Consider the following 26,290-nt stretch of genomic DNA (forward strand, 5'->3'; position numbering starts at 1 on the left):
AGAAATGGGCACGTGCATGACACCATCCTATGACGACCTATTCATGGGCCATTTAGAGTAATCTTCCTAATTACACAGAATCCCAAATCCCTCATTGGTTCAAATTCACTGATAACATATTCGTGATCTGGATCGAGGGAGAGGACACCCTATCCATATTCTTTCAGAACCTCAACACCTTCTCCACCATTTGCTTCACCTGGTCCTCCCCAGCCCAACAAGCCACCTTCCTCAATGTTGACCTCCACTTCAAAGATGCCTACATCAGTACCTCTGTCCATATCAAACCTACCAACCACCAGCAGTACCTCTACTTCAACAGCTGCCACTCATGAAGTATAGCAGCATGCACAGTGCCACATGCAGTGATGAGCAGTCCCTCTCCAAATATACCATGGGTCTCACTGAGGCCATCACTGACCAAAATTACCCTCCCAACCTTGTACAGAAACAGATATTCCATGCCTCATCTCTCCAGTCACCCACCACTTCCAAAAGCCCCACTGTCCGGCCACAAAGCGGCATTCCTCTCATGTCTCAGTACTACCAAGGACTGGAGCAACCCTGGCAGAGAATATGATTCAGTATTCTCCGCTGGGGTTTTGACTACCTCTTGCCATACCCTGAAATGAGGAATACCCTACACGGTATCCATCCTGCACCTCCCACAGTGGTATTCGCAGCCCACTGAACCTACACATCCCTACTCCACACTTGCTCCCAAGCCCTTGCATCATGGTTCATGCTCCTGTAATAGACTTAGATGCAAGACCTGACCCAAACCCCCCCCCCCCCCCCTCCCCAATCATTACCTACTCTAGTCCTGTCACCACCTATCCCATCAAAGGCAGGACTAAATGTGAAAGCAGTCATGTGATCTACAAGCTAAGTTGCAACCACTGTGCTGCGTTCTACATGGGCATGACTGGCAGTAAGCTGTCTGACCCCAAGAATGGCCACTAACAAACTGTGGCCAAGAGACAGCTGCAGCACTCAGTTGCTGAACATGCTGCTCAATACAACATTCATCACTTCAGTGACTGCTTCACAGCCTGCGCCACCAGGATCCTTCCTATGAATAACAGCTTTTCTGAATTGCGCAGGTGAGAAAATTCCCTGCAAAATAGCCTGTGTTCCCGAAATCCCTCTTGCCTCAATCTTCGTTAGTTACCACCCACATGTCTCCTTGCCTGCTCCCACTCTAGCACTACACAGCCTTCTATTCCACCACTGCACCCACTGTCTGTTTACTTCTCTCCTTCCTGCTGCCCCCCCCCCCCCACCCCCCCGCAACCCCCTCTAACTTCCTGACTCACCTAGTGCTCTACCCTGTCCCCATCATGTCCCTATATGCTTCCATAAGCAGCACTTAACTGTCCCTACCCTTACCCTGCTATCCCACCCCACTCCACCCCAACCCTCCTCCTTACCCCCCTGCCAACAAGATTGCCCTTCTCATCATTCATAGTTGCGTGCAGTCCAGCCCCAGTGTCCAGAGACATTGGTCGTGTGTGTAAGTTGTGCTTCTCTTTTGTGTGTGTGTGTGTGTGTGTGTGTGTGTGTGTGTGTGTGTGTGTGTGTGTTGTCATTATTCCATCCTGGAGTTTCCAGTGTTTGAACATCAAAGTAAGACACATTTTTACTAAACCTTGGAAAGAAAAGCTCCAAGAACATTGATATTAACATTGATAACTTTCTCTTTAGAATAACAGAATGTAGCAGATATTAGAAGATATTAGAAAATCGAAAGCAAAGCTCGTTTACAAGGGTGAGTAGCTGTACTCGTATCTTGTGTAATTCTTCACAACATTATGCCACCTTAGGAGGTCGGACTCAGTACCTAACTTCATTTATTTGTACAACCCATTTGTATCCTGCCGTTTCCATGCATTTATTGACACCTTTCTGTGATCACATCACCAATGGCAGAGAGACTGAGTATCTGATCTCCAATGTAATCTTCTACTATTCCAACATTATTCGTGCTAAATTGATTTTTATTTGTTTATTCAGAGTTCTATTTTTGCTATCAAGACCCATTTGTTACTTCATTTGGAACCCTTTGTGTGGATTGGTGTTCCTCCTCAAAATATGAGCCCATATTTCATGCTTTTATGATCAGTATCTGATTAAAGATCTGATCCCCAGTCTCCTCCATCTAATTGCTGTGCTGCTATTCATCATATTTTTTTCTTTCTATTCAGTTGTGTCCATTTGAGCATGTTATCAGTTCCCTCTATGCATCATGTCACTCTGTAATTCTGAATCCCTCTGATCCATAACTGTACCCCCAACCTGAGGAAAGAAAGACAAAACCCATACTAATGAAACTGGTCCCATATTACGATGGAAGAGAAGAGTATTCAGGATAAATGTGGAGAAAGATCCTAGTACCTGTGTTCAAAGCATGCCCATTTTCAGATTACTGGCACATCTGTTCAATAGATAGACACTATGAAGAAAAGGTGAGTAAGGATAGTACTAAAATGGAAGTGACTGTTTTTTCAATGACACAGAGGACATTTTGCTTCTCTCTATCATTTCTAACTGATATACGTTTGGTGTATCAGTGCTCATGCAGGCCCGCTGAAAAAAAAACTATCAAAGAAGAAATGTTTTTGAATTATTAAGAATAACTATAAAAGGTAGTAGTAAGTTGTATAGTGATAAGGGACGTAATCCATGATGTCCACAAAATTGTATGGGAAACCATAGTGAGAAATTTAGAAAGAGGTGATTGATGCATTTTCACTGCAGTAATAAAATAGATAGCTAGCTAAACTCAAGAGAGTGAGCTTAGACAATTGCAGAAAACAGTAATGTGTCATCCTTCTGCCACCTAAAAGGGACCGTGTGGGATGCAGTGCAATTTGCAACTGTTCTTTCTGTGTGGGGACACTGGCTTCACTTGTGGCACAAATGTGAGGCTCAGATTAATTATAGTGTACTGAGGCATGTCACACGATCCACAATCCTCTTAGTCATTTTTAATTCTCGGAGGAAGGTCAGCTTCCCATCTTGTGGAAAAATGTCATATTAAGACATCTCCTGAATCCTGCCAAAGACTGGAGCTGTTGAGGTGATACTGTCATCATTTGTTTTGTTGGAAAGATAGTGGATTAAATTGTGAACTACTACTTCATATGGCTCTCGAATCCAGAAAACTCGTAGTTGACTTCATAGTGGATCAGCAGATATCACTCCATCCACAACAACCTGACTGGTGGAAGCAGCTGTACAGCGGGCTTCCTTAAGCAGGCAACACACAAAATATATTTGTGTTGTCTTAGAAGACAATTACTGGAGCTGATCTCCTTGACATTGGGCTGCGACACACATGTTGATGGAACATGAACCTCTGACCTCAATTCTCTTAAGGTAGGTTTTAGTGTGTGATCATCATGGTTTGAAGTCTAGTTATGTGCTCCTTATTCATGGAAGAGTTGTCAGTTCCCTGGTATTCTTCCAGCCATGACACTGTTACAGAAGCTTGCAGTTGCAAGATTGGTGGACTGAGTGGGAAAACTAGACATCTGTGTATGTTTCGTTTATCATCTCACGCATTACTGTTTATTTTTCCATAATGGAGAATGAGGTATACAGCCTAGAAACATTGTTAAATAAAACTGTTTTTGATCAAAAGCTTATGCAGTTGTAACATCTGAAGATCTTAAAATCTTAGGCTTTCTGTGCACTTATTGTAAATTGTTTTACCTAAGCAGACAACTCATTTTGTTTCTGGATTTCAGTTTTTGTTTGCAATATCACATCCTTGGCATTCAGTAAGCTACATGTGCCCACTGGATTGTGCCAAATGGTAAATACCTTGGGAAGCTCCGAGTTCGTTGGTTCTGTATGAGTTTGATGAACACAGGCTTCCTGAGCTGGGCCCTCAGTTGTATAAGGGTTATCCAGGCAGGTGGAGCTCTGTCTGGGGGGATTTTTGTATCCCTGGTTGCTTCGTGGGAACACCATTGTGAATCCCATACACAACACCATATTCCCAATGAGATGGGTGGACCATCTGGGAGTATTCACATCCACTCAGCAAAAAGACTGCAGCAGGCTAGTCATCCTGTTAGTCTGATTAAAATTAGTAAATGAACACAATAAATATTGAATCAAAATGTGTATCTGGTTATAAAGAGGAAAAGGGGGGAGGGGAAATTTAAGTCTCCCATTTTCATATTCACACAGGTGTAGAGGGGACATGCAGGTATCTTAATAATGACTAAAATATTGTGAAATTGTTCCTTGTGGGTTGAAAGTAACAGAGTAAAGCAAATGGAGCTTTGGTGAATTTGAGATAGTTGTTGATATTCACAACTCCCTCATCTTAAGCAAGTAAATGGTCATGTGCTGCAATATAATGGAAATGAATATCTCTGAACTTAAACAAGAATGGGTGTCAAAGGGAGCAGTTGACATGTTACAAAGAATATGAAGAAATAATGGAGAGATACAGAATAGACCATCAGTTCTCTGTCACTACCTGAGTATGTCACGGCATTGTTCCTTTGACTTGGGTCAAACCTTACATACCTAAAACTATTGTGTGATACAAATGACAGCAATTTGACCACATAACATTGAGTTGCAGACGTGAAGAAACTGGCAGAAAATGTGTAAAAGCAGCCTATGAATCTGGGACTGATTGCCCATATCCCACTGTATCATCAACCGCTGTGGGAATGATGCAGTCTGGAGCCAAGACTGCCCAATATTTCAAGAGAAGAATAATTTTAATTTCTTTTAATTAATGTTGTTGTAATTGAGGTAAAATCTTAGTTCATGTGAAGTACAATGGTTTGTTGATAGATGGTCAATATGAATGTGAGGGGAAGATACAACTTCAAGTATCAGAATTACAACTTTTAAAGATGGTTTATAAACAGCAATTGAATAAAATGATGCTTAATAAAGATTTCAGTTTGAAATAAAAATGGAAAGAAGAGGAAAATGAAATCTTCGGTGCATTTGTACACTGATGATCTAAAAAATTATGATCACCTGCTTAATAGCTTGTAGGTTCACTTTTTGGAATGAAGTACAGCAGTAGTTCTTTGTGGCATAACTAAGTCATTGGTAGATTCTCAGAGCATGGAGATAGTGCTCAATATCATTCCACATGTTCTCCACTGGGTTCAGATCAGGCAAATTTGGTGACCAGCACAACAATGTGAGTTCACTGTCATGTTCCTCAAAGCACTGGTGCACGATTCTGGCCTTCCCGTTAGAAGTTGTCATCACTGTTAGGGGAAACATCAAGGATGAAAGCATGTGGGTGGTCCACAGTAATGTTCACAGTCCGCAGCCATCATGATGCCTTTGATTACTACCTTCAGGTCCCATGGTAGCCCAGGTGAATATCCTGCATATCATAATATTGCCCCAAATGGCCTGCATCCATGCAACTGTGCATGTTTCCAACATCTGTGCACTCAGTTGTGGCGTATCAGGACATGGCCATTGACCTGGTATAACAAAAATTGTGATTCATTTGACCAAGAAACACACTTCCATTGATCCACGGTCCAATTTCTGTGATCTCGTGCTCACTGCTGCTGTAATTGACAGTGTCATTGAGTCAACATTCGAACATGTATGGGTCATCTGCTGCAGAGCCCCATGTTTGACAGTGTGCACCAAATGATGTGATCCAAAACACTTGTGATTCTTCCAGCATTGTATTCTGTCATCATATCATCACCTGTCCTGCTTGACAGAGCAGCCAAATCTGCAATCTCAATCTTCTCTAATGAGGCATAGACGTCCAACACTCCCTCCCCCCTCACCCCCCCCCCTCCACCCACGTCAATCCCCCCCCCCCCCTCTCCCCTGTTGTGGCTTTGGGGGTTAGAATAGACCCGAGGTATTCCTGCCAGTCGTAAGAGGCAGGGGCAACTAAAAGGAGTTTCACACGTTTTGGCCTTTATGTGATGGTCCCTTGTCGGGTTTGACCTCCATCTTTCTAAATTTTCCCAAAGAGCGAGCCAGTTGGAGAAGGGCGCCTTACATGGTGCATCGTGTCCATTGTGCAGTGAGATCTTTAGCCCACATTCTCGTCATCGCATTGCAGTCCCACTCATTCTCCATCTTCTCCAGCTCTTGGGTGAAGACAGCTTCCTGGGTGCGTTTTCCACCATGCACTATGCAGTGTCGCTTTCTTCACCGATGATGACCGTGAACTTCTTTGCACCTCATATCCAGCACGTTAGCCAGTCCATTGTGGTGGGGCTGCCATGTACCCTGTTGGTTATAGCCCCCTGACCACATAGGGATCGCTCTGCTGATGCTTGTGCCATTAACTCCCCACATCAGCCAAAGAGTAGATGCCAGTCACCCTGGGGAATTGGGACTCCCAGCAATTGCATCCTGTCAGGTGGTCTTTGCTGTGGCGGGGTGGCGCCCATGGGGAGGGCCCCTGGTCAGAATGGGTGGCATCAGGGCCTATGACACGCGATGAAGCATAGTACGTCATCTATTGCTGGTGGTCAAACACCAGCAGTCTCTAAGCTTTCACGGGCTCAATTCAACGCACAGGAGTACGACCCCAAATTGTTCCCCTCCCTGGTCACACCATGGGAGGAACGTCAGGCTAAGGATGGCAGCAGCTCTTATTCGCCCCGGTACCTTATAAGTTCAAGAGCTGATGGGGAATCTTTCATGACGATGAAGCCTCAGTTTTTTGTAGAGCACTTAAAGGACAAGTTTGGGGAGGTGGAGGGATTGTCCAAATTGAGATCTGGGTCAGTCTTGATCAAAACAGCATCCTCTGACAAGTCAGGGGGGTTACTCACTTGTGAGAAGCTGGGGGATGTTTCTGTAACCATCACACCCCATAAGAGCTTAAATATGGTCCATATTTCACAGGGACCTTCTTTTGCAGTCTGACAATGAGCTGCGCACCAATTTGAGCAGCGAGGTGCACATTTCGTTCGGCATTTCCTCTGGGGTCCGAGGGATAATCAGGTTGCCACTGGTGTCTTAATCTTGGCCTTCGAGGGTGATACATTACCCGAGAAGGTCAAGGTGATACTCTACCGCTGTGACGTGCCATATGTCTTCCCGCTGTACTTCCAGCCCCACATGTCAAGATTACGGATGCCCATCACATCCCAATACTCCATGTGACCCCCGTCTCATCTGTGTCAACTGCAGAGAGCACCATTTGTCTTGTTCGCCAGATTTCAGGATTCTCCAGAAAGAAAGGAAAATCATGGAGTACAAGACCCTGGACCGACTGACCTACACTGAGGCTAAGAGGAAATTTGAACACTTACATTCCGTACGTCTGACATCGTTTTACACCGCCACTACAACAGTTCTATCCCCATGAGCTCCGCCACCTCTCAGTCACATATCAGAGCCAGTAAACTACACCTGCCCCCTTTATGGTGGGGGGCACTCCCTCCCTGTTGCTCCTGCACCACCTACTTCAGAAGCAACACCCCCCCACCCCCTCCCCAACCATTGGGGATATCAGTCCCCACTTCTGAGCTGGAGAAGCATAAGTCTTCTTCGGCTCCTCTCGCTAGGAAGGAGTCTCTTTGGGTCACTCCCTTCACAAGTTTCTGCTAGTCGGAAAGATGACACCCACCAATGGCTGAAGAGGCCAAAGCTGCTGGTTGTAGGGCTTCACAGTCATCCTCAGTCCCGGAGACTGAATCAGTGAAGTCCTCCCAGCCAGGGAAACCCTAGGAGCAGTGAGAGAAATCCAAAGCACGCACACCACTGCTACCTACAAGCTCTGTGTCTTAGGATGTGATGGAGATTCTGGCATCTGCTGAGGACCTAGATCTCACCAGACCCTCGGACACAATGGATATAGACTGTTTAGGCAATAATTCGGTGGCAGCAGGTGACCCTGAGGCGTAAACTGCCTCATTGGATGTTCCATGCCTTCCCAGTCTCACGATGACGTCATCCTCCAGTGGAATTGTGGCTGTTTTTTCCACCGCCTGGCTGAGCTACGGCAACTGTTAAGCTTTACACCTGCTTTCTGCATTGCCCTCCAGGAAACCTGGTTCATGGCAGTGTGGACCCCTGCCCTCTGCGGCTATAGGGGTATTACAGGAACCGTAGCGAATATAATAGAGTGTCAGGTGAAATTTGTGTCTATGTCCTGAACTCCATATGCAGTGAACCTGTGCCCCTTCAAACTCCTCTTGAAGCTGTGGCTGTCAGGGTGAGGACGACACAGGAAATAACTGCCTGCAAAGTATATCTTCCTTCAGATGGTGCAGTACCCCTGAATGCATTGGCTGCACGGGTTCATCAACTCCCTAAACCTTTCCTACTTTTGGGAGATTTTAACACTCATAACCCCTTGGGTTCACCGTGCTTACTGGTCACGTCAGAGATGTCAAAACTTTCCTGTCTCAGTTCAACCTCTGCCTCTTAAATTCGGGGGCCCCCACACATTTGTGTGGCCATTGATTCATCCCTCTGCAGCCCAGGACTTCTCCCATCCATCCACTGGAGGGCACATGACAACTTGTGTGGTAGTGACCACTTCCCCATCTTCCTGTCACTCACCTAGCACCATTCTCCCGGACGTCTACCAAGATGGGCTTTAAACAAGGCAGACTAGGAAGCTTTCACCTCTTCTGTCACCATTGAATCTCACTCACATGACAAAATTGATGTGATGGTTGAACAGGTGACTACAACAATGGTTTCTGTGGCAGAAAACGCGATCTCTCGCTCTTTAGGGTGCCCCCAGCGAAAGACAGTCCCTTGGTAGTCGCTGAAGTAATTAAGGAGCTTTGGCGAGCTCTACAGTGGCATAAGCGGCACCCATCCCTGGAGCACCTCATAGCCTTTAAATGGCTCCATGGCTGCGTTCGCCAACTTATCGAACAACAGAAGCAGGAGTGTTGGGAGAGATACGTCTCGACCATTGGGAGCCATACGTCACCTTCCCAAGTTTGGGCAAAGATCAAACGTCTTTATGGGTACCAGACCCCAAGAGGTGTTCCCAATGTTAGCGTAAATGATTTGTTATCTACCGACGCAAATGCAGTTGCCGAGCACTTTGCTGAGCACTATGCACAAGCCTCTGCTTCCGAGAATTACCCCCCAGCCTCTCGCACCCTCAAACAGCTGCTAGAAGGGAAAGTCCTCTCGTTCGTTACATGGCACAGTGAATCCTATAATGCCCCATTTACTGAGTGGGAGCTCCTCAGTGCCCTTGCACATTGCCCCGACACAGCTCCTGGGCCAGATTGGATCCACAGTCAGATGATTAAACATCTCTCATCCGACTGCAAGTGACATCTCCTTGTCATCTTCAACTGGATCTGGTGCGATGGCATCTATCCATCGCAGTGGTGGGAGAGCACCATTATACCGGTGCTCAAACCCGGTAAAAACCCTCTTGATGTGGATAGCTATCGGCCCATCAGTCTCACCAACGTTCTTTGTAAGCTGCTGGAATGTACGGTGTGTCGGCGATTGGGTTGCGTCCTGGAGTCATGTGGCCTACTGGCTCCATGTCAGGGCGGCTTCCGCCAGGGTCACTACCACTGATAATCTTGTGTCCCCCGAGTCTTTTCCAGATGGCAACACCTGGTTGCCGTCTTTTTTTTTATTAACAAAAAGCGTATGACACGACCTGGGGACGACATATCCTTGCAACGACATATCCTTGCAACGACATATCCTTGCAACGACATATCCTTGCAACGACATATCCTTGCAACGACATATCCTTGCAACGACATATCCTTGCAACGACATATCCTTGCAACGACATATCCTTGCAACGACATATCCTTGCAACGACATATCCTTGCAACGACATATCCTTGCCACATTATATGGGTTGGGTCTGAGGCTTGCTCCCGATTTTTATCCAAAATTTCCTGTCACTTTGCACTTTCCATGTTCAAGTTGGTGCCTCCCATAGTTCCCACCCATATCCAGGAGAATGGGGTCCTGAAGGGTTCTGTATTGAGTGTATCTCTCTTTTTTAGTGCCCATTAACGGTATAGCAGCAGCTGTAGGACCGTCTGTCTCACCTTCTCTGTGTGCAGATGACTTCTGCATTTCATACTGCTCCACTAGTACTGGTGTTGCTGAGCAGCACCTACAAGGAGCCATCCACCAGGCGTAGTCATGGGCTCTAGCGCACGGTTTCCAGTTATCGGTTGCAAAGTGGTGTGTTGTGCACTTTTTTTGGCGTCATACCGTTCATCCGGAACCGGAACTTTATCTTCATGATGATCCACTCACTGTAGTGGAGACGTATCGTTTCTTAGGACTGGTTTTTGACACTCGATTGACTTACCTTCGTCAGCTTAAGCGGAAGTGCTGGCAGCACCTCAATGCCCTTCGCTGCCTGAGCAACACCAACTGGGATGCAGATCACTCTACACTGCTGCAGCTCTACAGAGCCCTTGTTCAATCCCGCCTTGACTATGGGAGTGTGATTTATGGTTCAGCGGCGCCCTCAGCGTTGCGTTTTCTCGACCCACTGCACCATTGCGGAGTTAGACTAGTGATGAGTTTTTAGGATGAGCCCGGTGACCAGCGTACTGGTGGAGGCTGGAGTCCCTCCATTGAAGATAAGATGTGCACAACTGCTTGCCAGTTATGTTGCACACATTTGTAGCTATCCTGAACATTCTAATTACCAGATTCTTTTCCCAACCATGGTGGTTCACCTCCCGCATAGGCGGCCTAGGTCAGGGCTTACGATTGCGGTGCGCATCCGCTCCTTTCTGTTTGAATTGGAGTCTTTCCTTTTACCACCTCTTCTTGAGATCCATTCATGTATGCCTCCATGGTGTAGCCCTACGCCGAAGCTTCAACTGGACCTTTCGTGTGGCCCTAAGGGCTCCGTTAACCCTGCTGCTCTCCGCTGACAGTTCCTCTAGATTCTTGAAATGTTTCACGGCTCTGAAGTGGTTTACACCGATGGCTCTACGGCTGATGGTCACATTGGCTTCACCTATGTTCACGGCGGCCATATCGAACAGCATTCCTTACCCGATCGCTACAGTGTATTCCTTGCAGAGCTGGTGGCCATATCTGGAGCACTTGAGTACATCCGTTAATGCTCTGGCGAGTCGTTTCTCCTCTGTACTGACTCACTGAGTAGCTTACAAAATATTGACCAGTGCTGTCCCCGCCATCCTTTGGTAGCGACCATTCAGGAGTCCATCTATGCCCTGGAACGGTCCAGTCGTTCCTTGGTGTTTGAGTGGACCCCACGACACGTCGGAATCCCAGGCAATGAACATGCTGACAGGCTGGCCAAACAGGCTATGTGGAAACCGCTTCTGGGGTTTGCCCTCTCTGGAACTGACCTGCGTTCTGTCTTATACTACAAGGTTTTTCAGCTTTGGGAGGCAGAGTGGCATAACAGTACGCAGAATAAATTACGTGCTGTTAAGGAGACTGCGAATGTGTCGAAGTCTTCCCTACTGGCTCTCTCCGGGAATCAGTTGTCCTTTGTCGACTCCGCATTGGCTGTATGTGGTTCATGCATGGTTACCTTTTCCATCGCGAGGACCCACCCCAGTGTTGCTGTGGCTCCCAAATGACAGGCGCTGACCTCTTGCTGGACTGCTCACTTCTAGTCACTCTGCGGCGGGCTTTTAACTTCTCCAGCACCCTACCTTCGGTGTTGGGCGACAATGCCTCAACAGCAGCTTTAGTTTTGTGTTTTATTTGTGAGGGTGGGTTTTATCATGTGATCTGAGTTTTAGTGTATGTTCTTTGTCCCTCTGTGTCCTCCACTCCAGTGCTTTTGGGATGGAGGTTTTAATGTGTCGCACCATGGCTGCCTTCTCCTTTTTATTCTCGTGATCGGCCAGCCTGCTGTGATCTGCTTTCTTGTTTTACTCTCTTCTGTTTCTTACGTCTCTGTTGCTTTCTTGCCCTCTTTTGATCCTTTTAGTGTTCGTTGCCTTTCCTTTGTTCTTCTTGGTTTTTCCTTCTTTACGGTATTGCGCTGTGCCTGTCTTTTGTTTTATTCTACCCCTTGTTTTATAGGAACAAGGGACCTATGACCATGCAGTTTGGTCCCTTACCCCTCACCCCCCCATCCCCTCTCTTAAACAAACCAACCAACCAACATCCAACACCTTGTCACCTACTCCTGGTTTCACTGTCATTTAACCACTTTCGACCTTTCCAAGCGTTCTTGTGGTAGTGGACGTCCGGTTTACAGCATGTATCATTGCTAGAATGATTTTCATTCATTCTTGCTCTGCTTATTTAGTTTTCTTACTGTGTCACGTGCCTGTAAAGCCACAAGGCAGCATTCAGCTTCGTGGTGGGCAGTGGTCATGTCCTTGTACAACACAGGACACCAACCTATGTGAAGACACTCAGAAAATGACTGAAAATACCATACTCAGATGGAATTTCCAGTGAAATTTGGTGTATGTTGATGTTGTGTTGGTTGGCAGATTGGTTTAAGTAGTTTTTCAGTATTTTTTCCCTAATATATTGTCCACCCACACAGCAAGGGCCTATGAATTACAGAGATAGGTAACCCGAAATTGGTCTTAACACATTTTGCTTGCTGACATTCCCAGCTCTCCATAGCTGAAAAAGAACTGTTACTTGATAATGCTAACTTATTAACTGTCAATTTATTTGTATTCTTTCCCCATTACCTGGCAGAATTCAGATTCGAAATCTTTTTCAAAGTTCCACTAACTACAGTATTTTGTCTGTATTACACACTGGCCAGACTAGTCAGAGTTTTGACCACATGGAAGTGGAAAGTCTAATGCTTCACTTACCACTTATACTTTGATTATTTATGGTGCACACAAACTCCTGAAGTACATCTGTATTCTCTCTCGGGATAACTTTGATTTGATTTGATTTAACCAGCAAGACAAAACAACATCAGCCTTAACCCGCTGTAGCCCACACCAAAACTAAGTTGTAATAATTTAACAGTTTACCGTATGCAGCCATCCTAGGCCAGCACTCACAGTTGCAACTACCATCTCAAGTGAATGCATCATGACGCTAGAACTGACTGACTGAATACCGACTGCAGACTAACTGAAACTGACCCCAAATGAAACACTTGACTGAATACCGACTGCAGACTAACTGACACTGACCCCGAATGCAACACTTGGTTCTTGATTGGCGGCAGATGCAACTCTGAGCGTGAAAAGCACTGACTCGCAACATTAAATTTCCAGTAACTCTCCCAGATGGGGTTATATCTGCTTCCTATTTTTCTTACAATAAATAAATGTTTTAAGAGTGTTCTGTTTAAATTTTGATTCTGTTTTCCAATAAACACTGCTAGTACAATTTTTTAAATATATTGTGAGTATTGAACTCCACTTTCTGTCATCACTGTACCACTTAGTAACACATTGCTTCACTTAAAATTTGGTACATCTTTACCATTTTATAGCCAGAGTATGGTGCTTCTGACTTCTGAGTAATATCAATAAGGGTAAGACAGATGCTGCCTACAGAAAAATTAGAGAGATCTTTGGAGAAAAGAGAACCATATGTGTGAACATCAAGAGCTCAGATGGAAAACCAGTCCTAAGCAAAGAAGGGAAACTGAAGGGAATTAGTAGTATGTAGAGGGTCTACACAAGGGAGATGTACTTGAGGGCAGTATTATGGAAATGGAAGAGGACATAGATAAATATGAGATGGGAGATACGATACTGTGTGAAGAATTTGACAGAGCACTGAAAGACCTAAGCTGAAACAAGGCTTCAGGAATAGATAACATTCAATTAGAACTACTGATAGCATTGGAGAGTCAGCCATGGCAGAACTCTTCCATCTGGTGAGCAAGATGTATGAGACAGGTGAAATACCCTCAAACTTCAAGAAGAATATAATAATTCCAATTCCAAAGAAAACAGGTGTTGATAGGTGTGAAAATTATCGAACTATCAGTTTAAGAAGTCAAGGTTGCAAAATACTAACACGCATTCTTTACTGACAAATGGAAAAACTAGTAGAAACTGACTTCGTGGAAGTTCAGTTTGGATTCCGGAGAAATGTAGGAACGCATGAGGCAATACTAACCCTACACCTTCTCATAGAAAATAGTTTAAGGAAAGGCAAACCTATGTTTATAACAAGCATAGACTTAGAGAAAGCTTTTGACAATGTTGACTGGAATACTTTCTTTCCAGTTCTAAAGGTGGCAGGGGTAAAATACAGGGAGAGAAGGGCTATTTACAATTTGTACAGAAATCAGAAGGCAGTTATAAGAGGTTAGGGGTAGGAAAGGGAAGCATTGGTTGAGAAGAGAGTGAGACAGGGTTGTAGCTTATCCCTCATGTTATTCAATCTGTATAATGAGCAAGCAGTGAAGGAAACAAAAGAAAAATTCAGGAAACAAAAGAAAAATTTGGGGTAGGAATTAAAATCCATGGAGAAGAAATAAAAACTTTGAGGTTTGCTGATGACATTGTAATGATGTCAGACACAGCAAAGGACTTGGAAGAGCAGTTGAACAGAAAGAACAGTGTCTTGAAAGGTGGATATAAGATGAACACCAACAAAAGCAAAACAAGGATAATGGAATGTCGTTGAATTAAATCAGGTGATGCTGAGGGAACTGGATTAGGAAATGAGACAGATGAGCTTTGCTATTTGGGCAGCAAAATAACTGCTGATGGTCAAAGAAGAGAGGAGATGTAAAATGTAGACTGACTATGGCAAGAAAAATGTTTCTGAAGGAGAGGAATGTGTTAACATCGAGTATTGATTTAGGTGTTAGGAAGTCTTTTCAGAAAGTATTTTTCTGGAGTGTAGTCATGTATGGAAGTGAAACATGGACAATAAACTGTTTAGACAAGAAGACAATACAGGCTTTTGAAATGTGGTGCTACAGAAGAATGCTGAAGATTAGATGGGTAGATTACATAGCTAATGAGGAGGTACTGGGTAGAATTGGGTAGAAGAGGAATTTGTGGCACAATGTAACTAGTAGAAGGGATTGGTTGGTAGGACATATTCTGAGGCATCAGGGGATCACCAGTTTAGTACTAGAGGGAAGTGTGGAGGGTAAAAATTGCAGAGGGAGACCAAGAGATGAAGACAGTAAACAGATTGAGAAGGATGTAGGTTGCAGTAGTTACTCGGAGATGAAGAGGCTTGCACAGGTTAGAGTAGCATGGAGAGCTGTATCAAACCAGTCCTGGACAGAAGACGACAACAGCAACAACAACAACAACAACAGCAACTACAACAACAACATGTAATGGTAGATAATTTGTTAAATTTTACTATATTATAGGCCAAAATTTACAGTTACGTGAAGAACCTTGAAAACTGGTGAAGGTAACACTGCAGAAACTTCCATAATATGGTTTTGTACCCAACCACATGTACTATTAAGATCTCAGCTTTATAGCTACAAATCTCAGCATATGTATTATTTTTGTAAAGCATCAATACTTCTGAAAATTATTGATCGGATTAATTTCAAACTCTGGGTTAATTACCTTTACGTGTTTCTGAACCATTTTTGTAAGAATCTGCACGATTACACATTTTCCGAATTTTTATTATGATGTTAAGCAGTCATATGGAGACAATCACAGACTGGCAGTGCATGTCCTTAGCTCAGCTCCCAGTGCTACCTGGCACATATCGCTAGCTGTACAACACACTTGCTTCTCCACATCTGATTTTCAGCTAGAATAGTCGGGTTGAGTGGATACTTTAACCCCCGAGTGGGCACGCGGTTTTTCTTAAGATAAGAAGGTGCGCAGCGACTTTGTACACATGTAAAGAATAGCTGTCTTTATGTTACCAAGGTAAATTTGTATGAGCAGAATCACAGTTTAATCTTAGCTGAATTAAACAACGATAACATAAACTTACACAGTATGAGCTAATGCGCTGTTTATTTAAACAACAATGAAATAAACTTTCATTTTATCACTTTGTTGCCACAGGCAGATGTCACTCCACAGTAATGGCCCACTCGCAGCAGCACAGTTGTATCTGATACCAACCAACTGCTTATTCAATTACTAATTGTCTCATAGATAAGAGCCTCATTGTAGGAGTGTGCTGCTAGCTCATAGTCTGGGTCATGTTCTTGCAGCGATCATAAATTTTTTCTCACCTAGCTCACAGTTTGTTTTTTATTACTGCTGGTCACTTGGACATATGGCAACACAATTTATCGCATTGTTAGCTGAAGCAATAATGAAGAAATATGTATGGGATCGCAGTTGTGAAACAACAGTGGAATGGTGCAAATTAATTTTATTTGTGGCTGACGCACCTTATACACAGGCATTCCCACTCAAGCACACGCTCCGTCTTCAGGCCACAAGTGGCCCATTGGGACCATCCGACCGCCGTGTCATCCTTGGCTGAGGATGCGGATAGGAGGGGCGTGTGGTCAGCACACTGCTCTCCAGGTTGTTATGATGGTTTTCTTTGACCGGAGCCGCTACTATTCGGTCGAGTAGCTCCTCAATTGGCATCACGAGGCTGAGTGCACCCCGAAAAATGGCAACAGCGCATGGTGGCCCGGATGGTCACCCATCCAAGTGCTGACCATGTCCGGCACTGCTTAACTTTGGTGATTTGATGGGAAGCGGTGTATCCATTGCGGCAAGGCTGTTGCCTCACTCCCACTCAAGGGTTAAATTATTTGGGTTCTTTATTAGTGATATAATACAAATATTATTTTGGGGTATTCTGTGGTGTGTACGTTCGAAATTGTAATGTTGTTAATTTTAATGGGACTGATTATACTTTTCCTTTCCTGCAGAAAGCAGTATTGGAACTTTTGTATGACCTGATTGATCTTCCTCACCCTGAATGGACCGATGAATTCAGTGTAGCCTTGGAAGCTGTGGATCCAGCAAGGCCACAAAGTGGGTGGAAGTTATCTGAAGGCTTTGTTGCTGCTGAAGGAAGAGCTGTGTTACCACATCTATCAAAAGTCAGGCAAGTCATTCTTACTGTATTGTTGTAGCTGCAACTGGTTTGTCACACTGAAGGAGTTAAATGTGGGTACAGCATATGCATTTTGGAAATATAAAAATTCTTATTAACTTCCAAAAAGCGGCTTCAACTGTATGTCACATGAATATTTAAAAAAAATTGTTTAGATTTATCTAATCTCTTGCTTTCTTTCTGCTCTGCAGAGTAAAGTCGTGATTGATTATATGTAACGTAAATTAAGTCAAGAAAATTAATCAGTTATGAGGCAAAATTGCTGACCAGTACTTACGTTAAGGATGCAAAATGTAAAATGCCACCAATAGAGACACATAAATGTAAAAGCAAAAGGGATGCGATACCCAGCTTTCAGAACTAATAGTGCTTTCAATGGAGAGGACAGTGGGACAAGTTGGGGAAGGTTAAAAAGAAAGGGAAGATCACTCAGATCCGAGAATGAGAGAGACCCACCTGTAGTGAGGACAAGAGTAGAAAGCCTTGGATTCAGTTGTCCACCATTACTTATTTGACAAAATACGTGCTTGCAGAATGTCTAGACAGGTACGTGATATTATTGAAGGCTTTTATTGGAGAGTCCTCAGTGTCCCATTAATTTAGGGACCTGAAAATGTAGCACCTATTTTTTGCAAAATTAACATCTGTGTTTGGTAAAATTAGCATCTATTTTTTATTTATTTATTTTTTAAATTTTTATTTTATTTTTTGTAAATGATTAGCCTCAAACCTGTTAGAATTGAGATACTTGCCTTTCAGCATAATAGGTTTACTTTTTGCGGAGTTACCTGCACATTTGCATGCAGCATGTCCTAATGTACACTGAAGAGCCAAAGAAACTGGTACACCTACCTAATGTCATATAGGGCCCCTCCAGAGCATGCAGAAGTGCCGCAACATGACATGGCGCGAACTCGTCTAATGTCTGAAATAGTGCTGGAGGGAACTGACACCATGAATCCTGCAGGGCTGACCATATATCTGATGATTACCAGTGATGACCTTTAAAGATTCATAGCAAAGTGTCATGTCCAAAGCACTGTTCCTAACAAACACTTGTACAGTACTATGTGGTGCGATGTACTCATATAGCGTATCCAATGTTATGTGAGAACATTTTGTTGCATTTACTGATTCTAGCAATTTCACAACAGCAGGAAATGACTAGCATTCTTCTGCAGCTGACACTCCAAAAAGGACAACAAAAACACAGCGTCACATTCTGTCTGTGGTTTCATCTTACAGGATGTTTGTCTTTCCTGTAGCTACAGCATCAGTGGTTAATTTCTTGTAATCAAAAGAAATTTCTAGGAATGGAGGAAAGTTATTATGTAACACACAAGATTCAGTAGCCACCAATCAATCATCACTGTTTCAATAGAGTATTTGACTGTTTCCTGGAAATTGTCTTAAATGATTAATTATGTCATTTTATGCCCCTAGCATGCTTTTATTCCTCTTGAATTCTTTTATAAAAACATAAATCAAATTCAAATAATTCAAAAGCCCACTAAAATGCTCCATCTGAGTCACGTGACACATGTGACATCACTGGCTAGCTTGCTGCTCCTACTGTAATAATGCTAATTCACAGTGATGTCTTGTTTTGGAAAATGGGTTGCAAATGTTGTGTAGTACTGAACTATACAAATACATCTATAAAAACTCCTGGCACCACATTGACGCACAAGTCACTAACTTAATTAGAAACTTGTTGCACTTTTAAGTTAACATTAACTTATCTCCAAGATATGCTCTCCCATTATTACAGTGAAGGATCGTGTCGTTCAACGAAATTAAACACCTAGTGGAAATTTCTTTTCCATCTACACCTCAATTATTCAGTGGCTCAGTTGTTAGAACGATAGACCATCAAATTTAATAAGATGATGTCCATAGATTGCTGGTTTGAATCTAACCTGAAAGAATATTTTAATTTATGTGCAAAACGACTCTACAGTCATCTCATTTAAAAACCAAATCATAATTACAAAACTTTATCACACTGATCAGAAAATGAATATTATTGTGTTTTCCTTGGTGTCTACATGTGCTTATATTTGCAATTGCTGTTCACACACGTCACATTCAGAAAGATATTTTGTAGTTAATGTGACAACACCCTTTTTACTTTATTAGAAATAATGTTCTTGTCTTTGTACTGTCCAGCTAGGATCCTTACTATTTAAACTTTTGCAGTTACATCATGTCACATAAAGGTGAAGTAAGTGTGCTTCAGATGCTAATGTTAGTTTACTCTCACAAAAATCGTGACCTTTACATTTGTGTCACTTGCATGTTGTACATGCTTTGTGTCTTTCCCTATAACCTCATCGTCCTACACTTCGTTGTACTTTGGCTTATGGTGATGCCTTCACTACTAGCAATGCTTTCCAAAAAAGTGAATTGTTTGTTCACAAAGTAAATTCATTTATCCTCTGTTGTCCATTTCTCAGACTAAGACTAATGTGAAACTATATATAATACATCCCACAGTTGAAACAGCTGCTGCAATCCGTTCTTGCTAACATTATTTTCGTATTTTGTGTAACACTTTTAAAAATATATGACACTTACAGGATGCAAACATGTGACCCCTTTATCTGCATTCAGATGCGCTGTCCATTGTGCCACTGAATGCCTGCACAAAACAGTAGTCTCTCTGTTGAGTGTTATGTACAGAGGAAATCAGCACTAACTTTTGCCAAGAATAATTTTATTGTGCTTTCGTTCGGAGCTCATAACAATCTAGTTATAATATACATACCCATTTGCAAAAGTTCTACAATTCTTTAGTTTTGAGCGATTTTAATGATGTTGCAGGGAACAGCGAAAAGAATGTCCATTACTGCACACATCTCTGCTGTAAATGGGTGGAACATAAGCGCATCAACTTTCGCAAGGCTTCCACTATCAGTGTTCACAAAATTCCTTTCTGTTGTTACTTAAATGTTGTAATTGCATTTTCCATCACTAAACAGCTAAACTGTTTGCAGAAAAAATGTAAAAACCTCGTAACATCAGCTAATGCTCTTATAACACACATATAGCTTTGTCATACTCCTAGTCTGCAATGTCACCAGAGCATCAGCCAACAACAGAGCGTTTTCATTCACATAACCCGATCTTGATATTTAATGATTTTTTTGGTTTTAATTATGTAAAAATAACAAATATTTTGTGAGAATACTGACCATAACTGCTATTTAAATGTTATAATCAGTAAGAATAACAACAATCTGAACCATATTTTTAACATAAGAAAATAGCCTGTTCAGCTAGAAGTTACTTTGAGCTGCAAGGTTATTTTAGGTCTGATTTTTTACAATTTCATTTTATCCACAGTAAAACAAGCTTACAATGATAAAAATTAATGGGTTCATTATATCCGACGGTCATGATTTTATTTAATTTGTGCGAGACATGTTATGCCAAATAATTCCAATCATCAGATGCTTTTTCTCTCTGTATTGTGATATCTTACTTGTGATGCTTGCTACGTATGACCTACTGCATAATTGTGAAGATTGTAATGTAGTGTGAACATGAAAATTTTACCATTACTGATGTATCTTGTCATATAGCTAGTGTCAATGTGAAAGTAATAATACTTGTAAAACATTGAAGTGAACAGTGTAAGTTATGAGTTGCATATGAGTTTCTGCATAAGAGAATATTCAAAATTTTGTTAGCACAGTTACTTTTCTATTGATCAGTATATATAGGACAACATACATCATCATTTTTGTGTGTTTACATTTCAGTGAAGTCACAGTTACACTGTAGCAACTTACACATGTCACATTAAACATCACACATAAAACCTCATAATATAGTAATAAATCACACTTCACAGTGTACCATCAAATTTTTGTATAGACTATGTCTTGTGTACATCAATTTGTCAAGAGTACAATTCGGCATTTTGTTGTGCACTATGAAACTAATTTCCATGGATGTGTGAGCACATGGAACAGGAAATCCATTTGTGGACTAGGTTTGGGGGTAGTGCCTGTTTGTGAAGGCCACCATGAGACGTTCAGCACAAAAAAAGAAAAAGTCTAGTTTTGTGAGTAGGGCTTAAATAATAATTTTTTCATTAATGTTAACACTAATCATGTCTACATATCCTGTAAATTGACTCGTTCCACATCATTTCGATAAAAGAATTGTTTAAATGATCTATGGAACATTTAATTAACTAACTAACTGTCTAACTTACTGGGTGAAAGAAATGCCATCACCACAGATATGCCATCCATGGGTGGCCGGGCTAAATGGGAGAGATTTTCTGGTGTGGAATGGGTGACAGTTGTCAAAATAAAGATACAGTTGGTACTTAGTGGGCTAGATATGGACAGAGGTGAGGATAAAGCCATCAGAGAAGGGGATGTTGATGTACAAGAAGGTGGCATATTGGGCTGAGGAGGACCAGATGAAGCAGATGGGAGAGGTGATGTTGAGGCTGTTGAGAGGAATGAGGCTAGGGAGTCTTGGCCCTTGGTTCAGATCATGACGGTATATTCAGTAAACCTGAACTAGGCAAGGGATTTGGTATTTTAGGAGGCCTGGAACGTTTCCTCTAGATGGCCCATAAAGAGATCGGTGTGGGATGGTGCCATGTGGTTGCTCATAGATGTTCCGCAAAGTTGTTTTTATACCCTCTTCTCAAAGGAGAAGTTGTGTGTGAGGATGTAATTGGTTAGATGTATAAGGAATGAGATAGTGGGTTTGGAGTTGGTGGAATGGTGGTAGAGATAGTGATGGGTCATTAAAGGATTCATCCATAAATAAGCAAAACTTTCATTCTTTTTTGTGTGCCTGTCAACAACTTAATGTCTCTACTATTCAATGAGTGGCCACCCGTAATCCTAAATTATTCTGCCACAACTTTCCGTACCATTTTATATCTCCTAGTGGCTCCCTTCAATCTCAGATCTCATGTCACCAGTTATTTGTTACTGTCCCACAATTCACATCTGCTTTGTCTCTCCATCATTGTCTGTCCATATCTTTCCCTTTGTTTTCCTTCTCAAGTTTGTTACATTCACACATCAGTGGCCCTGGCCTTTGTGGTTGTGAATGACTTTTGTGACAGCCAGAAGCACCAGTCACTACCACTTCGACTCTAGCGCAAGCTGTTCTGTAAACCACCTTTCAATCGGATCTTAGTTAAACATTATCCAAGCAGCAAATTTCTATGTTTCATCTCCAAATCAACCCACCCCTCCTAAAACATTGCTCCTGTCATGATTTTACATCTGTTCTTCTTTCCCTCCCTTCTGCCCATTGTGTGCTGCAATAGCTAATGTGTAATGCGCAAACTAATTTCCCCATGTCGCAGAGCTATGCTACTGTCTTCAACGCCATTTCTTTCAACCTTTTCATTTACTGAACCTGTGCCTTGTTATCCATAGTTCCCTTTACAACGATCTAACTCTTTCATTTGTCTCTTTCCCGTGTCGTCCACTTCTCCATCCTAAGTAAGTAGAATCCTGTGCCATATGTCTGCATCAGTTCAGAAAAGTTTCTCTATCCCTAGAATCCAGTGCCACATCCTGTTCCTTAAATGCTGCCTAAGTCATGAAATCCCCCCCCCCCTCCATGACCTAACCAAAAAATGCCCTTCTCTTGGTTCCACCCCTTCCTTTCACAATGACCTCCAAATCTTCATATTTCACCATCACCTCTCCCTCTCAAACCTGGTACTACAGAAACAAGTCTCTATGGCACAGGCTTCCCAGAACCTTCTGTGCTCCCTTCAGAAGGAACTGTTACTGTGCAATCCCAACTTCCTACACTATATTTCCCAAATTGAAACCCTGCCCTTCAACCCATGGGAGAGCACTTCAGACCCCACCTCCAATAATTATTAAATTTCTTGACATCCTGCACCCACCTCATGGCACCACTATCCATCAACACCTGTACTACCCCCAGTGAGCCCGCACATCAATCCCTCATAGTACCCAGACCCTGCCTTGCTGACATTTTCCACATCCTACAAAATTCACTTCCTTTCATGAAGCCCAGAACCTAAACACATTCAAAACACTGTTGTCAACGTATCCATCAGAAATTTCAATCCTAATGAAGTTTCAGTCCTATCTGAAGGTCTCACTTTTAGCCCCACACCCAAATTCCCCATGCTGGATTGGGTTGGGTTGTTTGGGGGAAGAGACCAAACAGCGAGGTCATTGGTCTCATTGGATTAGGGAAGGACAGGGAAGGAAGTCGGCCGTGCGCTTTCAAAGGAACTAACCCAGCATTTGCCTGGAGCAATTTAGGAAAATCACAGAAAACCTAAATCAGGATGGCCGGACTCGTGATTGAACTATTGTCCTCCCGAATGCGAGTCCAGTGTGCTAACCACTGCGCCACCTCGCTCTGTAAACTATGCTGGTCTTGTCAAAGACCTACACTCCTCCTGATCCCTACAGTGGAAACACTTCTTTGCTACCAGTCCTTCCAACCAAAGCCTATCTCATCCCAACACCGAATCGTGCCTCTCCCTGTTCGTACTACCATCCAACTGTAACACTCCCCCTCCTCCACCTAACCACCCCCCAATTCACCTTCCAGTAATTCCTTACCTCCAACTTGGCCTCACCATCCTTCCCCAGGTCCCTTCCCAAGAAAACAAACATCTCAGCAGAAGAAAGAGCAACAATTTGCAACCTCACTAATGACCCTGATTTAATCATTCTTCCTGCAGGCAAAGGCCCCACTACTGTCACTAAGAATCACAGTGACTACATGGCAGAAGGCTTCTGCCTTCCGTCTAACAGTTCCACAAACAAGCTCTGGCATAGTCTTCCTATCTCGGAAGACTAATACAACTTCCAATCCGTACTCAAATCCTTAGTTTCGTCTCAGGATCTTTCCCCAGAATCTATCTCTCCCATCACCTCAGTATTCCCCAGCTCACCAACCTTCGACATGCTTCTCAAAATTCATAAACCTGACAATCCTGGGCACCCCATTGTAGCTGGTTACTCTACTCCTGCTGGAAGAATTTTGTCTCTTATCAACCAGCACCTCCAACCAATTACCTGTAGCGTATCCTCTCATATCAGATGTACAAACCCATTCCTCCACTGACTATTGACCATCCCCATCACATTACCAAGTGGATCCCTGCTTGTCACTTTAATGCTGCCTCCCTGTAGACCAACATCTCTTGTTCCCATGGCCTTGATGCCATTGACCACTGTCCTGACCCAAACTCCACTACCTTATTCGTAATGCATCTAACCAGTTTCATGCTCACACACAACTACTTACCTTTTGAGGGGAAGATATATAAACAAATCTGTGCCATGGCCATGGGCACCAATGCCAGTCTGCTTACGGGCCATCTAGAGGAAACCTTCCTAGCCTCCAAAGCCTCAAACTCATTGTCTGGTTCAGATTCATTGATGATATCTTCTTGATCTGAATGCAGGACAAAGACACCCTTCCTCATTCCTCCACAATCTTCTCAGCAATCTGCTTCAGCTGGTTCTCTTCAGCTCAACATGCTGTCTTCCTGGATCTGCATCATGACAGCTGTCACTCGTTCCAGAACAAAAAATTGTTCCAATTTAGCCTGGCCCCATGTGGATGACTTCTCTGGAGTGATGAGAATTCCCTTGTGCAGTATACTGAAGGTCTAACAAGGCCTTCACAGACATGCAGTACCCCCAAACCTAATCCACAAACAGTTTCCTTGCTCCATATCCTTACACCCTTCGAATCCTTCCACCATACTCAAGAACCAGCTGCAATGGAGCACTCCACTCATCGATACCTGATTCAACCACCAAGCCAGCACATCCTACTCAAGTCCTTTCACAGGCTTATTCTATCCTATGAGAGGCAAGGCCACCTATGAAATCAGCCATGTCATATACCAGCTCTTCTGAAATTTCTGCGCAGCTTTATATGTGGGTATGACCACCAACCAGCTGTCCACCAGAATGAATGGCCACTGCCACACTGTGGCCAAGAGCAGAGATGACCACCCAATGGCAGAACACACTGCTGAGCACAACATGTTTGAGTTGAATGGCTGATTCACAACCCATACCATCTGGATCCTTTTCCTCCAGCATCAGCTTTTCTGAGCTACACAGATAAGAGCTTTCCTTCCCCTGTCCTGACCCTTCATCCCAATCCATGCCCCCACATCATCGTCATCATGCACTGCATGAGCTCATTGGCTCTAGTGCCCATGTGTCACATTCCTATCCTGTGCACTTGCTGCCACTCCCTCCCACATCTCTGTTCAACGCATTTGCTCTCTCCCTCTGAGCCATCAACTACACTTCCCCAACCCCTCCTCTCACTTCCGATTCTTTCTCCTTCTATCCTCCCCACCCAACAAAATCCCACTCACCCCAGTCTGCCTGCAAAACTACAGTCCTGGTATTGGTGGTTCAACTGGCACAACACTGTAGCTGCACAGTTGTGTGTGTGTGTGTGTGTGTGTGTGTGTGTGTGTGTGTGGGGGTTAACAGTAGCGAAAAGCTAGCAAAGCATTTCTTTCTTTTTGTGTGCCTGTCGACGATTCAACATCTCCACTATTCGATGATTCGCCCCCTTTACTACTAAATTATTTACATTCTGTCAGAACTTTTGTTACCATAGTTCTTAATCTAGAGTTATGTTTCTCATTAGATGAAAAATAAATATACATGTTATCTGTGCAGAAATGAAACTACCAATAGGATATAAAAGGTGAATGTATTTTGACCTGTATTTGTATGTAAATCATTAAAAGGTCTAATTTTTTCCTCTTTGTTCATTTCAGGCCAAACCTTTCTGAAGTACACATGGCTCTGCTGATGTACATATTTGTAGAAACAGGCCTTCTGGAGGCTATTGTTGAAGTTATTGTTACTTCAGATCTTTATATATCTGTTCGTGCTACTATGCTCCTAGGTAAGTAAATAAAATTTTCTGGCAATAAGAGAGACAGAAATTAAGACTCTCTGTATGCTTGAAAAGTTCATTCTTTACTTTTTATATATCTCTTTGCTTCTGTTATATACAGATTCCAGACCATTATCCATAAAATTGACATCCAATTTTAAATTCACCTATTTCAGATGAATTTTGGTTGAAACCAGTTTAGGCTTGTCGTTACTCATGGTATTCTTACATTTGATCTTTGCATGTATGTTTTCTCCATGTTTAGTTGCATATCATAGCAGAGTGTTCTACTTGACTAATCTTTCTGTACTAGCCTCTTTTCTTTACAAGACATGCACTTGAGAGGAGTTTACCCAAGTGTTTGGCAGTGTTGTTACCTTTATTTGTACACACTTGTTTTTCCAGGCTTGTATTTTATCCTCAAATCAATTTTTAGAGAGACTGA

General features: G+C 43.0%; 1 protein-coding gene and 1 pseudogene across 1 annotated transcript in view; one reads left to right on the forward strand and one right to left on the reverse strand.

Moving 5' to 3' along the window:
- Nucleotides 1-26,290, forward strand: part of LOC124721523 (rapamycin-insensitive companion of mTOR) — a 277,266-nt gene that overhangs the window by 69,303 nt on the left and 181,673 nt on the right. Inside the window, exons 8-9 of the mRNA XM_047246541.1 lie at nucleotides 16,745-16,923; nucleotides 25,724-25,854. Of these exons, the coding sequence (XP_047102497.1) occupies nucleotides 16,745-16,923; nucleotides 25,724-25,854 (310 nt within the window). The remainder of the gene's footprint in view (nucleotides 1-16,744; nucleotides 16,924-25,723; nucleotides 25,855-26,290) is intronic.
- On the reverse strand, nucleotides 16,481-16,598 carry LOC124723426 (annotated as a pseudogene).

Source organism: Schistocerca piceifrons, chromosome X (genome assembly GCF_021461385.2).
Source record: "Schistocerca piceifrons isolate TAMUIC-IGC-003096 chromosome X, iqSchPice1.1, whole genome shotgun sequence".
NCBI lineage: Eukaryota > Metazoa > Arthropoda > Insecta > Orthoptera > Acrididae > Schistocerca > Schistocerca piceifrons.